General features: G+C 37.0%; 1 protein-coding gene across 2 annotated transcripts in view; it reads right to left on the reverse strand.

Moving 5' to 3' along the window:
• Positions 1–258: 258 nt before the first annotated feature.
• The window catches only part of LOC141946015 (protein cordon-bleu-like), a 121360-nt gene continuing 102965 nt past the window's right edge, over positions 259–18653 (reverse strand). For both annotated transcript variants that reach the window (XM_074875093.1, XM_074875084.1), the window contains 2 exons: positions 11428–11566; positions 259–4490 (listed from right to left, as the gene is read on the reverse strand). In XM_074875093.1, the coding sequence (XP_074731194.1) occupies positions 4447–4490; positions 11428–11566 (183 nt within the window). In that variant the 3' untranslated portion in view covers positions 259–4446. The remainder of the gene's footprint in view (positions 4491–11427; positions 11567–18653) is intronic.

Consider the following 18653-nt stretch of genomic DNA (forward strand, 5'->3'; position numbering starts at 1 on the left):
GTAATTTTCAAGGGATGGAATAAGTTACATTCTGTCTTCTAAAATAACATGTATTTTAGTATGGAAAGTTAAATGGTGCCTACTGCATGTACTAAATATATATTGAGAGTCATGGTAGTGACTGGAAGCCAAGTTTGGGAGACAGAACTGCTGTCTTACATACACACACATGGCCCAACTCTCACAAAGAGGCACTTTTATACTGGGGTGGAACAATAAAGAGAGCTTGAAGTGGCTGTAAACATAAATGACGAGGTATGAGAATCATGACCACAGAGTTTATTTTACAAATGCGGAATACAGGGACGGATGATGGGCATATGATAGATTGCATGGCCATATGTTTAACAAATAAATGCATCATAGGCCTTTGCAATTCATCATACAGTTTGGACTGGATGATTTCTCTACGAATCACTCTCCCTTGGCACTCTAGATGTCATGATTTGAGCACTCTAGATGCCACAGACAGCTTTAAATAGTTCCAGTTAAAAATTAACAAAAGAAGAAATATTTCCTTTTTCCATTTATATAGTTAGAATATTTTCTCCGTATTTTACCTGCCCAGAATCAGTTTCAGTTCTGGCCCAGTAGCACATTTTCTGAAGATAAAAATGGAATGAGTTCAAAGTTTAGTATTCTACAGCCCTGTCACTGGAAAAGAAAAAAAATCCAGTTGCTCAGTGAGAAAGACAACATTCATTTCAGTTCTCAAAGATTTCAATCTTAAGGAAAAAAAAGAAAGCATTACATGTAGAAAAGACATTTAAGGATGTTTGGAGAGTCCCTGAATCCTAGATTCTAGTCTGAATGACTGAATTTCTGGTAACAAAGTCATCTGCCTGTGAAAGAGGATGGATATTAAAACAATCTGCTGGTGCTTTTAAAATGCTAAAACTCAGGCTGATAAGCCTTTCTAGCAGAACACATCTTTCTATAATGGCACTAAACCTGACCTACTCCTATGCACTTTTTCTTAAGCACATACACCAGCCATATGCACTAATTTCCACACCTTAGACACAGCTGCCATAAATATACAGGCAATATCTCTGCAATGTAACAGCCAACCCAACATTCTGTGACCCTTTGCAAGAATGCTTAGAGTAAAAATTTGAGCGTACATCTGGAAGATGCCATCACAGTGGCATCACCTGCAAATATGATTTTATCTTAATTTTCCTATGTGCAATGAAACTGATTAAAAAATCTAGAAAAAAATATTACCTTTTTAGCTGTTGAACAAAACAACTCAGTAAACTAAGTTTAATTTTATGGCATTCTTAAAGAACTGAAAATCTTTATATAAGTGTGGTATCCATTAGCTTAACATTAACCTTTAGCATTATTCTTAATTGCTACCTACTGCAGATATGTGACAACATCGGCTCCCTCTGGTGGTCAACATAAAAAAAGTTTCATATGGCCATTCAGTAAAATCTGTGCACCAGGAAGCTTAATCTGTTTCTAATTCACTGGATTTTGTAGGGGTTGAGAACATTCATGAGGTATCAGAACGGGTTTAATCATAAATTATACATTTGTCCTTATTTCCTAAGAGCACTGAATGTCACTGAAATCAGAGTCGTAATACTGGAATTTGTTTTGATTTATAAACTATCTATGCATTTACTTGTCCTCCTGAAATAGCTCAATAATATTTTCCAATTTGGGGTTTTGTTTCTTTATTTTTTTTTAATTTGTTTTTCATCCCAGATATATTACCATGAAAGACAGTATTTGGGAAATGTTGTTAGGCAGTGCAGATGAACCCTGAATATATTACATGTGTTTCATACTAACTCTGGTAAGAGCATTTTGGTGTAAAAATTGTAGTATAGTAGCCAGCTTGTTATCAACTTCTCCAGGTCATTCTCATTACACTTCTAATGTCTCCATGGCTAAAATAAAAGGAGTAAAGCTAAGACAATGTCCTTTCATACCACTGCTAACCCAGAGACTCCATCAAACTGACATAAACTGACATTTCTTCCTCTCATTGAAAATGAGAGAAAAACTCTCATTCTCTTCTAGAAGCTGAATCGAGGCAACATTAGAAATCCTGGGTCAAAGCCTGGAACAAACAGGGATTCCCCAACTGTACTTCAGTGCCGAGCTGGTGCTTATGGACAAAACTTCCAGTGAGTTCACGTTCTCATAATCACACTTTGCTTAAACACTTTAGCCCCTTGCACACACACTATTAACAGTTGTGAAACAGAGTATCTATGCAATTCCACTGAATAGATTTAGATTTAATGAATGTCACTGAAAGTTCTTTCCCACACTGTGTATAGTAATAGGAGGTTTTAAACATGCTAATATTATAGTATAATTTCTTATAATTAAGATGATTTCTTGTAAAGATGCAGCAATTTTTCTTTTCTTTTTTTTTTTTTTTTTTGTTTAATACTATATATGTACCTGGCACTTATGAAATGGTAAGAAACAAAGAATAGGAGCTAGCATAAGAAAGTAATTTTTCTTAAAATTCTGAAAGGCAGAACTGGCTTGCTTAAATCGGTCGTTAAAATGTTTTACACAGAAATTTCACAGAAAATGTTAATTCCCACAAACATATTTTAGAGGCAAATTCTGCATTTTAATAAAAAAAAAGTAAATTAAGGACGAGTAATGAACTTTTTGAGTTTACACCTAGAGCTTTAGAGTTTGAGAAGACCACCTGAAAAGAGACAGATTTTCATAGGAAACCTGTCAGGTATGTGGAGAGAGGTCATAGCCGTACTCCTTCAAAGCAAGAAAACTTTTTCATCAAAATGTGATTTTGTTGAAAACTTGAGCCTCTTTTAAGCTAAACTGGTGGCAGTGCAAAGAACTGCTTTTACAATACACTGTACTTCTTCATTGTACTCAATGTAAAAAACTTTTTTTCACCACTTCATTATTCCATTTTTATACTAGTCTGAACTCCACGGGGCATGTAACTCTATGGAGTTACAAATAGGATGTAAATAGAGTAATGAGAATGGGTAAATCAGGTTCTTAATCTTCACATTGTGAACACCTACTAGCTTTTTTTTTTTAAGAGAAGACTTACAATTAAACCATTGTCCTGTCTTAAGAAGCTATTACAAAGCACCTGGCAGTGCAGAGAGTTCAATTCTACTCCACTTTTATTAGAAGACCTTTAGGGTATTAAGTATACTTTCTGAAGCATCACTTAAAACTTATTAACTACATGTCATATTTGTATTAAAAACCGTCAAAAGTCTTTTTAGTCGTGTTTTGCATTATCTGTAGGAATGCTTTGCTTTCTTATTCTCCACTTTGCCTACCTGGAAAGGGTTCAAGATGAACATGATTATTTGCTTAAGGGTAAAACAATAATTTTTCATTATTTAAATTAGAGTTATGTATTGTAACTCACTCATTTAAATAACATAAATGTCTTAAATCACAGTACATGTGAGGTCAGAACAGTTCTGGGTGTGTGCACCATTGCAACTCATAAAACCTATGCTTTTAGTTCAGAATGATTAAAAATACATGTCTTATGGATTCACATGAAGAACTTTCTTCAGAGCAAAGAAGTTTTTGGTAAGTACAATCCCACAGCTGATATTTTAATTATAACTCACTGACTATTCCTAGTACAACTGTAAAAAGGAGACTTGTGGAACAAGATTTATCTTGAGCAAACAGTGTTTGCATCTTTTGTTACAGAAATAGAACACACACCTTGATTTCCATAGGATGTCACCAGCATAAAGATAAAATTACTCATACTAAGCATCAGGATGAAAGCAGAAATAAAGCCTATGAATCAGTGCATTTGGTACTGGTTCTCAGTACTCGTTTTAGGCCCCTCATAGATCCAACAGATCTTTCTGTTTTTCTCAGCAACTTGATTGATAGCCAAGATATAGAAAGAATCTTGCACTTCAACTTGACTAGGCCATGCCCAGTTCTAGTTTTGTTTCAGAAGAACAAAACACATGCAATGAAGGAAAAATAGAATATATTAGAGAATGTAAAAGGTTATATGTAGGCTAACAAAAAAAAGGAGAAATATTTTTTGGAAGTTTTCATTAAATCTATAGACAGTATTGAAAGTAAGATACCCTGTCCCAAAAACACACTCTTTGAAACACCAAATCAAATTAAACCATGGCTCAAAATAAAGAAAATCTTTTGAAAAAGAACAGACAAATGTATGGATAATCTTTCTGAGGCTGATATATAGATTTATACAACACAGCATTCAGTTGTGGAGCGTACATCTCACAAATGAGTATGAACCACAGCCATAAATAATCAATAGTAATTAAGAGAATGTGCGAGTTCAAAAAGAAAGGAAGCCAAAATCTCAGTCAGAAAAAAAGGTTCTTTTCCAGCAGGGGAGGAAGGAAGGCAACAGAAGAATCAGGGTAGCAGAGGCAACAGGAGTTTCAGAGGTATGAAGGTCATAGGAAGAGGCAAGGTCTGTCAGACGCGCTTGGTATATGAAGGGAATGATGCACAACAGTAAACTGTTGGGGGAAAAGAGTAAAAGGATAAAATTATAAATACAGTGTAGGTCAGACAGCAGAATGGCTAGCATGCTCAGTAACGTTAAAGAATCAGATGCCCAAAGGAGGTGTAGGTGCATGGGCACATGTATTAAAATTTGGAATCCCACAGATGCTCTAAATCCCTGGGTTCATGTATAAGGTAACTCAATCCCAACAGCACAACACCTACTGATATGCAGCATGTCTATGAATTCTGCTTTACCTGGCCTGAATTTTAATTCTCCAGAAGGTACAAGATAGATGATGTTAGAGATTCAACTTCATCCTCTAGCCTCGGGTCAGGCTGGATGAGTAAGAGCAGTGATGGCAGTATAAGCCTCTAAAGTCACACTTGCAAGTTTTCTTGCTTTAAAGACCATCTCTAAGAAAAAAAAGGCTGGGTCACTTGACAGATGCTTTCTGAGGCAGTGCACTATGACAGACCAGCAAAATTCCCTACTCAGTAGCTTGCAGTTCTCAATTAATTTAGAACCACATGTAAGAAAATGTAGTTTATTCTCTGTGTTTCTCTACGTATTTTTGCTTCAAGTTAACAAAGTCCAACTCTTAGAGACTATCCTAATGACTGTGAAAGACTATATATATATATAAGGTGACTGAAGAAACATGACTGAATTGCTTGTGAAACTGTCACAGCTTTTGTCAAGTGGCTTGTTTCACCTGTTAATATATCAATGATATAATGAAAACCAGTAAAAAGTAGATATGGGGATAAGGCTCCCTTCTGTTCTCTTTGTTCCTTAAAATTAACCTGGTATTATCCATCAAGTAATAGTATACATGTCATCTATACAAAATAACTCCTTCATCCCTTTCAAACTTTCTGGTTAAGTGATGATTGATTATTTTGATCTACAGTTAAAAGGAAAGACATGTTCAAGTCATGATTTCACTTCTTTAAAGACAGAACACTTTCTGAAATTTAAAAATCAGTCAGTTGTCAAGCCCTTACCCATTGTGAACCCTGAGTTCACTAGTATTTTCTCCAGGGTCAGAGTGAAGAATTTAACTTCAGACTCTCAATTGTTGAGAATTGTTTATTCTTTTACAAACAGCTTTTAATTTCTTACTGTATTTCTTAATGATGGTTCATAGCAAGACAAATAAAGGGCTAATCATGGAGGTTCACAGGAATATTGCATTTATTGTGATAAGCTAGTTGAAAACATTTAAAGGCAGCATGTTTTGGTTGCTTGTCTAGGTGCAGCAGCCTTTCAACATGTGTGTTCTTTACCTGAGATAAGTAGCACAGAGCTTACTATTGACTCATTTAACTGGGAACTTCACAAACTATGTGACATAACCAAACACCATGCAACAGAGGTGACAATCTCCATTTCTGCATTCCCAGTCAATCATAGAATCACAGGCCATGAACAATCTGATTAGTACGATAAGGAAGGAGAAAGGATCCCCAAAACATATCATTTTAGACATGCACACAACATGCAGCTAAGGGTCTGCCAGACCAAAAGTTAAGAGAAAAGGTCATGCAATGAGAATAAAAAGATTAAAGAGCAAATCTGTGAGGAACAATTGTACTCTTGTTTGTGAAAGAGATTCTTACCATTAGAATCAGAAAAGCCCAAGTATCTTACTAAAGGTCCTATTCATGAATGACTTACAGTCCACATAGGTTTGGAAAACTCCATGAAGAGGATTGCCACCCTCAAGAAATGAAAATTTCTCGACATGGGTTTCCCAGAGCACAACGGGACAACCGTGTGTTTGCGGGGAAGGAATGAAGGGTGAGGCAGGGTGCCCCACAGACTGTGGCAGAACATAATGAACAAGAATTTGAACTCCACACAATCACAGAATTTTAATTTCTGAATGGGAATCTCATCTTGAGAAAGACAAACTGCTGCTGACAGTCACCCACTCAGCAAAGGAAGACCAGAGTCCTCAACAGAGAAAGCTGTTTTGAGAGCGATTTCAGAACAAATAGGTCTTTCATCAATAGCTGGTATCAGTAGCTTCTCCTCCTTCCCACCTAGTTCTATGAGGAAACACATTTACTGAGGTTAGAGTTAGAATGATTGAAAATTTTATTCTTTGAATCTACCGCCAAAGCCCTATTTGCACCGCTTGAGGCATTCTCAGGCAATAAAAAACATCATTGCAAAACTCTGTTCTTATACTGCTCAATCACTACAGTATCTAAGCACCTTTCAGAATGGCATTAGGCAATATAATTAGCATCTATCATACGTGCTGCTTTCTCTCATGGGTATATCTATACACATTTCTCCTGTGTAAATCTATACACGTATCTTTATCTAAGTAGAGCACAGCATAATTATAAAGCTAAACTTGTCCCTCTCACTGATGCTTTAAGTCTAAAATAAGTACCCACTAAGCACTATTCTTTTGCTCTCAGTAAACTGAGGATAATAAAAGCTTATGTTATGTTTCCATGTACAAGCTTAATCAAACCCTTTTGGCCAGGATATTGTGTTTGTTTAAGAGCAAATGATCAGGCTGATAAAATCAGAGCTGCATTGATTAAAGGGTATTTGATCACCAAGGTAGATCAGGAAAGTATTGCAAAATAACAGTGGTAGAAACTCAAATGAAGCAGAAATATTAATGCAAAGAAGGCCACAATGGATTTTTAATAACGAAAACATTGTAAGCAAGCTGATGGTATCTAGCAAAAAAAAAAAAAAAGAGATTTAAAGTATGATATGATTTCTGTGCATATGCTGGTAAAAACAAATTAGGGTTAATTCTCAGTAAGATTCAGGTTTTCAGTTAGAATGTATTTCCTTATTTTCCTTCTCTGCCTGCAATAAAACATCAATCTGTATTTCCTCAGCAAGATCTGAAAAATAATGCTTTACATTTAACTGGTATCCAACAGCAAACACACCAACATTAATGTATCAGAGTAACTGCTACCTGCAGAATAATTTTGGTAAAGAAAATGTCCTGCGAAAAACATTTTGTCAAATTAGCAGCTAAGGGAGACATTTCTCTATCCCATGGTTAGGAGACACCCTCCTAACCTTCAAAGGAAATGTGCCCATGAGATGCCATAACGTGCAGATCTTTGTTGCCTTTACAGGATCTACATGGGTGTGCAGGGCAAGCCCACAGGGAACCTAATACATGATCAAAGACTTGGATTGTGTACAAAGATTTAAAGACAGTCGATGGATAAGAATTAAAAAGTAGCATAAAACCACGCTTTTCACAAATACAAAAGTACGTGGAAAATATCATATTTCTTTGTCTGATAACTGTTATGCCCTAGGGGGAAGAGCACACAAAGGACTACTCAGAGGTGGCAAGGAAGATGTACCTAACCATTAGGACAGGAAGGCCTTTAACAATACACAGCTCCTGTAAATGGTTCAGTTTTCCTAAGGGAGACACCCTGTAGTTTTCAACCTAGACTGATAGACCTGTTGACTCTCAAAGGAACTCATCTCTGGAGAGACAGAGAAAATGTTAGCACAGAAAAACAAACATGAAGAATTAATACAAGACAACAGATTTTTGCTTCTAGCTGCACAAAGTCACAAGGTTTGACGGTTGTTTTTAAATGCTTCCATACAATGGTCAGGTATCATCCACAAAACTGTCTCCAAACAAGTGTTTTGTTTACTTTATATTAATTAGTTACACTGCATTGGGCATTTTAAAAGACAACAGGCTGGAAAAAAGGGAAAAAACAGACATGTACGTCTAGAGAGCAGAGAGGAAAGTCTGGAAAAGCTACCCCTGAGAGTAACCATCAAAAGACTGGAAATGCAAATACATGTATTTTCAAACATACGTTTAGGTACCAGCTCTGTTGGTGCTGTAACATCTGCTTCTCTGTAACAGACTGTTGGATCCACAATGTCTCTGTCAGGAGGAGGGTAAGGTGGGGGTGGGGGTATTACTAACTGGGGTGGACCACGAGTGGTGCCTCTAGGAGGCTTTTGTGGCACCTGACGTCCATCACCTACAGGGGGATCAATTGACTAGTTATTTCATTGCAAGATAATGATTGCTCTGTTTATTGTTATTTTTTAAACACACATTGATTTTCCCTTATCCACATTCAAAGTCTCTCTGGATCTAATTCTGCTCTTATTTACCCTCAAATAATTAAGGGAGAAGGAAAAGCTAGGTCTTTCTTAAACCAACAGCAGTGGGACCAGAATTGAGCCCAGCACATACATGTACATAATGACTAACAGTTAAAATAATCAGCTTTGGCAGATATAAGGAGAAAAAAAGTTTAATAAAAAAACAAATTGGAAAAAGCTATGTGAGGAAATGTGAAAAACGTGTTTTATTTTTATCTCCTTAAGTGTCAAACTGCCTGAATCTGTTGACTGCTAGGATACTTTACGTGACTACTTTCCTGACTCTTTGAGAGAAAGAGGAAGATGCCTCAGGTCAGTATTTTGAAGTGGGTATCTTGACAGGTTTTCCTTTTCTTTTTCTGAGTAGGTTTTTTATTATTTTGACATTGTGGAGAAGCAGATGATTAAGTTGTTTTTTGCAAAACAGTATTTTAAACTATCAAAGGAAATGGTCATAACTTTGGCTGGGGGCTTATTTCAATACTATGTGCAATAACTTAATAAGTACATGCACCTTTGCACTATACTCTGTTAACTATTTGCAATGTTAAAAAGCTGCTGCCAGTTTGTAGTGTACAGACCTAGAGCTATTGCAGCTTGGAAAGTTCTCAGAGGCTGCAAGTGCACTGAGGAACCATGACTACCTGCTCATTCACACCCTGCCTTAAGCATCCGCTGTGGTCGTTGTTGAAGACGGATGCTGGCAGAGATGGACCGGTGAACTGATCCATTTCGATCATTCCTATAGTCTTAAGCTTATGCTCTGGTGCTGCTGAGAAGAGAAAAAGCACCAAGAGGTAGGAAAAAAGGTTAAACTATTATGATTTTCTACTTAGGAGTCACTAGCTTCCAGAGATTCAAGACAAAATTTAATGCTGGCAAATGTACAGACCCTTTTTTACTGCTCTGAGAAAACTGAGCACAATACTTTGGGGTCATAATAAGTGATTCAGTATTGAACACTGAAGTGTATTTGCCAGCTTGAGAATATATTCGATAGGATCTTTTGCTTTGATTCATGTGGCTAACGTGGGAGATACATAGGTAGCTTTAATCCTTTTTCCATCATGTGGCTGCCTATTTCTTGCAGCACGTTTTTCCCCTCACTACAGTCTTGCTTTTTTCACAGCTTTTCTCTCTTGCTTTCAGAGCCATCTGTGCTTTCTCATCGTTTTCTTGCAAGGGCCCCAAAGAGAGGCTGTTTTACCAACCTTCCCTTGCTGTAACATTTTTTCTTGTTAATGAACGCATTCATTCAAGAAAGTAGCAGAAAATGAAAAACACTGAAGATAGGGCTACTGTAGGACAAGTTCTTTGAAGGTGTAAAATCATAAGGCTCCATTAAAGTAAATGATACTATAGAATCCTACCTCAGCAGAGTCTGGCCAGCGAGCACTTATATACACAGTACTGAACAGACTAGAAGTGGCTCTGCTCTGCTTTATTTCATCTGTAACATTCTGAGCACTGATACAAAATAAAACGAACACTTACAAAAAGTTAAAGCACCAAATGCCACATCAATAAGTGACCAACAGTAGGGCAAAGCATGAGGAGCAACAGACTGTGACATCTACAATGGTTAGAAGTAAGCCAATTTGCTGAAAACTCCTGTGTTATATGGTACAATGATAACGTTCCCCTTAGAGGGTTTAAATAAGAGATGTCAATGGAGTCGTACATGTCACAAGATAATGGACTCCTGCTGCTACATAAATGCTGAGGCATTAAATGTGAAGCATTTACTGAAAATAAATGTTGGAACAAAGCCAAGAGGTTTCTTTCTAAACTGTGAGGCATTTGTAATGTAAGCAATTATGTATGACAGGATGTCATATCTGTATGTCTTAGGCACTTTATGAAACATGAGGTCAAAGGCATGAACTGAAGTGCACTGAGTGCACTATGGCACTTGAAGAATGATTCTCTTAATGTACTGAAAAATGAGTTCCAATATGTGGGGTTATTACCTCATATCTTTACCCATCATAAAATCACTTTGTTTGCTAAAAGCATAATCTCGGGGTCCTCACTCGGGCAAAACTCCCACTGATCTGAATAAGCTAGCAGTCAGATAATGACAGAGGTCTGGGAGAACGTTTTTCAGTCTTCCTGCATGAGAGCAAATGTGGCATCACATACAGCTGAAGGCTAGAGTTTCTTTTGTTGTCTCCAGCTATGTATGGCACCCCTTTGAGAGCACCAGTTCTGTTCTACTGATTAGCTAAAGACTCAATAGAGATTGATTTAAAATAAATCTGAGGACTAAATTCTAAAGAAAAACTTCACTGAATATGGTCAGTTGATGTCAAACTGTTGGAGGACTACAGGAAGAGAAAATGTCTTAAGGCTTTAGAAACATGAGGAGATACTGAACCAGCTTGACTGTACTTCAGTTCCAGCAGAACCCCATGGCTTCAGATTAATTCAGTATTGTCTGGACTACCTCCATTTACTAGCATTTCCATTTACCATTTCCATATTTCCATTTACTAGCAAAACCACTATGACCTTAAAGGCACAGAATAGGCCCAGGGCTAGTGCTTTTGGATATCCAGCTTGTACCAAACATTCAAATCACCTGATGAGTGTTATCTACCTTTTACTACCTTATGATACTCTGAACATTGCCATAAAAAAAAAGAGATAATATACCAACATTTATTTCCAGACTTTCATTCTGCAGACAAGTGCTTTTTTCTCCCCAAGTTACAAAAGTTTCTGAACTCACAGCATAGCACAATTAAGGAAACTTTGAATAGTGAGCACTGGAAGCACATGCATAGGATTACACAGGAGAAAAGAACGCCTCTCACCCATTGTGCTCTTCCTCTTGTCTTCCCTCTCTTCTGTCCTGTTCGGCATGGCAGGAGTGGGTGGAGCAGATGCAGCTGGTGGAAGAGGGGCACGCCTCTTCTTTTTCTGTAAATCATTCAGGGATGCTCCTTGTGAAATCTAGCAAAGTTGAAAAACAGGCACAGAAAAGGATATGTTTTGTTGATGTTGTAAATTGTGAATAATAAAAAAACCCCTGATTGTCATATGACCGAATTTCTCAGCACAGTATTTTTATAATAAGCATTTATAGTGACAAAAGGAGATTAAAAAGACAGATCAGAAGACGTATAGTAATATCGCACTCAGAGAAGGAAAGGGTCAAGAACTGCAGATGAATGTCACAGCAGAAATACCAGTCTGGTAGACCTTTGATGGTTTTGGTAAAAGGGATCTAGAGAGCCCAAGACTCAGCAACGCACAGTGTGACACTACATGTTGTTAAGCTTAAGCCATACCATGATCTTGTTTTTCCATTGATTTCTTCAGACCTTAAATTATGGTTAAATACTCCATCGGTATGTGTAGGGAATAAACTGTCTCTCATTTCTTTTATTTTCGTCTCAAATTCTTCTTTAAGGACTTCTGAGAGAAGAATCAGAATTGAAAGTTTGCTTGCATGATATGAGATCATACTGTACTCTATTTATGTCTACTGGACTTCACAGACATACTTTTGCAGATCTGTAACACCTCAGCTTCCAATAATTGCAACATGCTGGTTGGCAAGCCAAGACGTCATTACTGTTTACTCTGCTTTTAAAAATACAAAAAATTTCATTACAAGTGACTTGGGTTTCATTGGGCTGCATAATATTTTCTTGTTGGAACTTAGCTCTATTTCGTTTTTCTGGAAAAAAAATAATAATAAAAACCAAAACCAGGTAGGAAAATCTGTTGAAGTTTTATATTTGAAAGGTACTGACAACACTGGACAGAACCAGTCTTAGCTCAGGCAGAGGGTAACGGGAGCTGCCCACACACAGCATGCTGTTGGCCTTCCTCAGTCTTCACTTGCATGACTTCACTGCTCTGTCTGTCCTGATACTTCCCATAGCTGAAGATACCTAATATACAGAACTGCCTGGTGGTTTTCTAATATTTCAAAGGCCCAAACAATAATAATAATCATCTTTTATTTAATCCAGATGATTAATGAACCCTCAAAATACATTTGTTGTGGGAGATTTCATTGAACAAATAGTAGCTTCACACTGCTCAAAGCTATTATCAGACTTCAGGGGAAAGGCACTCATTTATATGCATCCTTTCTTACATTGAGTGAAAACTCTGAGAATAAATGAATTTTACAAAGAGTAGGACATAAATACAGCCTTCTTCACTTAGCCCTCCTTTTTAAAAGCACTTGGGAGGGTCTTAGGTTACAAACCACAAACATTCAGTTCCCACCTTTCAGGATAGTGCTTTAACCACTGTGCCACAAGACAATTGGACACTCTCCACCCCTTGTTGGTGAACCTGCATCCTGCATATGGAGAAACTTGGCAGTAACTGCTCTGGACATAAGAGCACATTAACCAGGACAAGCTGCAACTTCATAGCAGTTTCTAAAAGGTGGAGGGGATGGAGGGTGGGAAAGAAAGATGTCCTGGTCTTACTTACTACCATGTATTATTTCTGCATTTTACATTCAGTGTCCACTGGATACAGTGCACAACTGAAGCCAATGAGGCCAATCTAGATAAAGTTAGGCATAGTAAATTGGCAAGAATGTTAATAGCAACTAGTGATTTTGCAGACTTCAATTTTGGTCACCAAACTTCATGGCATTTGAAAAAATAGACTTATACCCAGAAAAGAGCACCAGGCCAAATGTTCAGAAAGGGATACAGCAAAATTTTAGAGCTCCTCTGAAAAAATTTTGCCTGAAGTTATGGTGTTGCTCCATATTAAGATGGGGCACCTCTCCTGATGATGAAACTGACTGCCATTGGTTAGGAACTGACTGCAGTTGACTGAAGTTGAATCCCACCCCCCCCAGTTCTTAGAGAATCAAAATGCCCAATATTGAGCTGAACATTGGAAACTCTGTTCAGTGTAACAGACTCATCAGGCTTTGGTTTACAGAGGAGGAATTACATGGAGCACACCTACCTAATGCTGCATTCTCCTTCATGTCTGTTTGGGGCAATTGGCAAATAGGCACTTGGAAAAAAAATCACACTCTTCTGCATTGCATTTTAAATGACTAAAGACATGCAAGCATTTAATATACTGTATTTTGATTCTTCAGGATACTACCTTACAAAAAAGAGAAAATTATCTAAGTGGGGACTTCAATTAACCTGACTACAAAGTCTCCAAAATTCAGTAGCTATGGAGAACTTGAATCATCTGGGAGACAGACAGCATCTGAACTTCCCCAGGAAGAAGCATCTGAACTTCACAAGCACAAGTCACAACTTTTGCAGTTATTTAATGGCATTTTTCAGCTTCCACATTCACTCCTGTCTCTCCTGACAGAAAGGTAATTTTATTTGAGAACAAAAAATGGATGGACTGGTGATTTAAAAGATAAGTCTAGACAATCTTGAGAATCAAGGCAGAAAGTAAGGGAATGCGTGTTTCCACTTGAAATGATAGAGATCACTTATCACTCTTCCCCAAGGACCAGATTCCTCAAAGTTACATTACTGTTTTACTAAGAAAAGATCCTTGTTAGAAGCCAGCTTATCCTTTTCAGCTCTATGCATTCTTATTTAGTTGAATCTTCTGAGGAATATTAGACAGATGTATGGATGAACACACTGCTACAGCTAAAGGAAATGCTAGAAAATAGCGAGTGCACAACTGCAATAATGCAAGTTTGGTCAAATACACAAACAAAAATGCTTTTATTATACTGTCAACTAAGTGCAGTATAATTCACAAACACCATAAAGAAGATGAAAAGCTTGTTTAAAGCCAGCCACACCACAATGTATATAAGAAGTGTCTAGTTCAAGAACAAGTCATAAAAATTGTTAAAAGTAGTTCTTTAATGCCAACTTTGGTAAACCTATGAGGCTAAACATAAAAGAAAAAAACACAAAGAACATTCTGTTTCTTTCTTGCAATTGTATATACCAAAACAATAGACCTTGAAAATAATTTGTTATGGCTGGCTGCTTCTTTTATAGAGAAATCAAGCTTTAACAACATTATCTGAAGTAATTTTCCATCCAAGCTTTGATACAGGAGTCCCTCTCCGAATTTAACAGAACATTTCCTAGTCTTAGCACTTGTGCTTCACCTATGTAGCATTTTTAACTATAAGAAATTATTAGGTCAGCTTCTGTTATGCAACGTATACATAATTTTTAAAGATGTTAATAAGTGTTCCCTGACTATAATTAATACTATCAACTGAGCTAGAAATTAATAAAGTGGGCCAAAAGGACCTAAGTCTGACAAATAGTGTCATTTCTGTTCCCATATTGATAAGACCACATATGATGGAAAAAACAATTTTTCATTAAATTCATGTCATGGCTCACATGCTGTTTGAAAAATACTTCCAATATTGCAGACAAAATATCTGAGGAATGTGCTGAATGTATTTTCCTTCCTTGAAAGCTCAACATATTTATTAAAATTTGAGGGCCTTAGATTTTAGAATATATCTAGAGCATAACAATGTCATGGGGAGGTTATGTGTCAAAACTGTGTGGAAAAGAATCCTACAAGGCTAATGCTTGAAATTCTCTACCAGTAGCATTCGACACTCACCTTACTTGCAAAATGTCTGTGGATACTGTAAGAGTGGATGTATAAATTGAGTTTCCTCATGCGTAAGAGTTCAATATTTTCTCTGGGTTAGGTTGCACACAATATGAATTCATGAAAAATATTAATCGAGGCCCAAGGAAACAAAAGCCAGCACCACCAAAATTTCAGCAAGCATTCAAAGACAAGGAGGTTCTCAGATAAATTTGCAACATGAGCTCCGCTCCTTTCCCTCGCCTGTCCTCTATTTACAGGTCAGACACTGCTTTTGTATTTATCAACCTTTTCCTATTAATCTTTGTAATAGAAATGTTTATCTACGTAAGTACTTGCTAAGTCATCTGGCAAATGGCACATTTCTTTTATTCACAGATCAAACTAGGCCTAAATTTACTGTAGGTTTACTGCTCCTGAAACTGAGATTCCTTCTGTAAACCAGAAACCATATCACTAATTTGTGTTCCTCTGTCCCTTCAGTGTCTACTAACATTCACAGCACACTTGATGACACTATGTATCTCAGTTGTCTGAATCACTACTTTGACCAAGAAGGAAATCTCACTCTACTGTGTTCAAAGACTGATTAAAGACTCTGCAATAGCATACTCGGAGAGCCATACATACCCAAGTCTGTTCTCTTAAGGACAGTTGACACACTCTTGCTGTAGGGTAGAGAAAAAGGGACTGGGCTTAATGCAACCTTGGAAAGCATGCATAGTGCATCCTTGTTAAATAACAAAGTACTGTAATGTTCTCATTACTACAGTTATATCTTGACTAGTAAAGAACCTAGACACTACCAAGGTGTTCCAAATGGTGATATGGCCAGGTAAAAATCCTTAAGCTAACACTAGAAGCCCAGCTGGATTTTGTGGGCTTGAGGGAAAAATATCATGTAACTTCTAAACTGGATGTTGAAGGCTACTTTGGTGCCTTCTGGGAAGTACTGCCTTTCAAGCAACACGTTTTGCCCATGTATTGAATAGCTGAGGGGGACTTGATACTCTTCAAGGACTACTGTGTCGGGACACAGAGATCACAAGAGCAAGTCATGTTTTCTTTCTTCTCCCAAGACTGATGTCTGGGGGGAAGAGTGGACATACAAGAGACACGTACTTTCTGCAGGACTGAGAAAGTTTGGAAAAAAGTTGGGTACTCTCAGCTCAGAAGCACAACTAAGAACACAAGTAAGGAAGAACAACTTAAAAATTGACATGGAAAGACTTTCCTGAACTTGCAAACTAAAAGCAAACAGCATCTTCTTGCATTACCTGAAACAGGTTTTCCCCAAACAACTCCAGGTATCTGTGTTGTAGCTGGCATCCACTCTTACCGGAGAAAGCCTGGATGATTGATAGACAGATCTAAACAGTTCTAACTGTGCCTTAACAGAAAACCCCTCAGTGGATCTAGTCAATATGTGATTGAGATCACGTATCTCAAAAAAAAAAGTGCATAGTTTGTGTTTCAAATTCCAAACCACTCTTCCCAATATTTTCATAAGTATTACAAGAAACAGTTGTCTTACGGCAACAGATTTTTCCTTTTGCTCTCACTGCTATCATTTTGCCATAGAAGAGGAAGAATGGAAACTTGGAAAACCTAACAATTTTCCAGGTTTTCTATTTAACAAAATTCCCCTTAAAGCAATTTTCTTACTGCTCAAATGCTGTAGCTACAGGTCATACACATATTCTATCAGCAATAGCATTATGTCTGGAATAAGGATTGTTTTTTAAGGGATGTCCCATGGTGGTTTAGCATATACAGATAAAAAATTGTATAGCATATGATATAAACTGTGTGAAGAAAGCTCATATACTCTCTTGTTTCTTTTTCTTTTTTTATGCAACATTACATGTCAGGATCTTTTATTGTTTTATAGAATGCTTGTACTGTTGTGACTTCTATCTAATTTGTATACAAATATCTTGTTTGGGGAAACTGTGAGTGATTGTTTGTAGAAATTATTTTTAGAAGGAAATAAAAAGGATTGGAAAAAGAACACATGGATTCAATCACTGGCATGCCCTGACTACAAACTGGTTTCCATCATCAAACACTGACTAGACACACACTCTTGATTTAAGCAAGCCAGATTCTGATACACCTGCTGGTGATGATATCATGTGGGGTCAGAATGCCTATCAAATTACAAGAGTGTTTAAGTATGATCCACAGAAAAATTCAGACCTAACTTGTAACTGAACAAACAACAGTATCACCCCAAACTATGTGTGGGACCATCCAAACTCTCTTCCCTTCACAAAGAATTTTAAGACATCTGGAAATAATTAAGAGTCATTTTACAAGAAGCTCTAGAAGTAAAAAGAAAATACACTTGTTTTATTAACCAGTTTTAAACTCTTGATACAACCATAACTGCACTGATCCCTAACAGCATTGTATGAAAGACAAGTGGTAAGTTGGTATGAGAGTTTTTAAATATATTTTGCTATGATTTTGTACATAATTTAAAGTAGTTGAGAATAAAATATTTTGATCCAAGAGGAGTCATTCTAGGAAAATCAGAGAGATAGATCTTTCAGTTGCAGAATGGAGACATAAATCTGTCCACTACACTTGATGATATAAAAGCTATTCTATCTAGCTGATTCTGCATTTTCACAGGGCAACAGATGCTTCAAAATGCCTAGCAATAGAAACCACAAGAAGTCTCAACTGAACATTAATGTGTCTTAAGCAACATTTATTCATATGCCTAATATGCCCTGGACAGGTCATACATTATTAGACTTTTCACGGGCATACACTGACAAAGGAAAATTCAGGGAGCTCTCAAAGAAACTGGGCATAGGAGCAATTCCTGAGGCTGACCACTGTAAGTCACATCGTATTAAATTGTCTATTCAGCACTGAACTTCTCTATCTTGTTTCTTTATTGGGTAGTACCCCATTTCATTTGATTAAAAACTGAATGTTTAATCCACAAGTATGTTACAAATGGCATTCAAAGATAGCAGTCTGATGTTTCCAAAAACATGTCCTTATGTTGCAGAATGCATTTGTGTGGGTTATTTAAAATGCTTACTAGGATCCCATTCAATGCAACAACATATTGCAAAAACAACATACACAGAGATACTAAAAAATCTGTCACATGGAAACAGTTTTAACAAGGATATTATTTGAAAACTGTGTCATTTTGATAAAATGCATAGAAATAACTACACTTCAGAAATTAGCAAGCAGTTTCTCTGGATTGGTCATTTTAGTTCTGTACATCTTGATTTTTCAGTGTTGAATCTCACAAATCTGACAATAAAATGAATAATAATAAATGCAAAGGGAGATTTTAAAATAAGCCATACAAATAAGCATGCTGTGATAGCAAGACTGACATTTGAACAGACTAGACCCAATAGCTCGTGTTACTCCGGACCGACTAGATCCAATAGTTTGCATTACTCCGGACACACCACCCTCACACAGAACAAGTTTAGATGGGAGATTCCCAAGC

The sequence above is a fragment of the Strix uralensis genome, chromosome 1, assembly GCF_047716275.1.
Source record: "Strix uralensis isolate ZFMK-TIS-50842 chromosome 1, bStrUra1, whole genome shotgun sequence".
In the NCBI taxonomy this organism is placed as follows: domain Eukaryota; kingdom Metazoa; phylum Chordata; class Aves; order Strigiformes; family Strigidae; genus Strix; species Strix uralensis.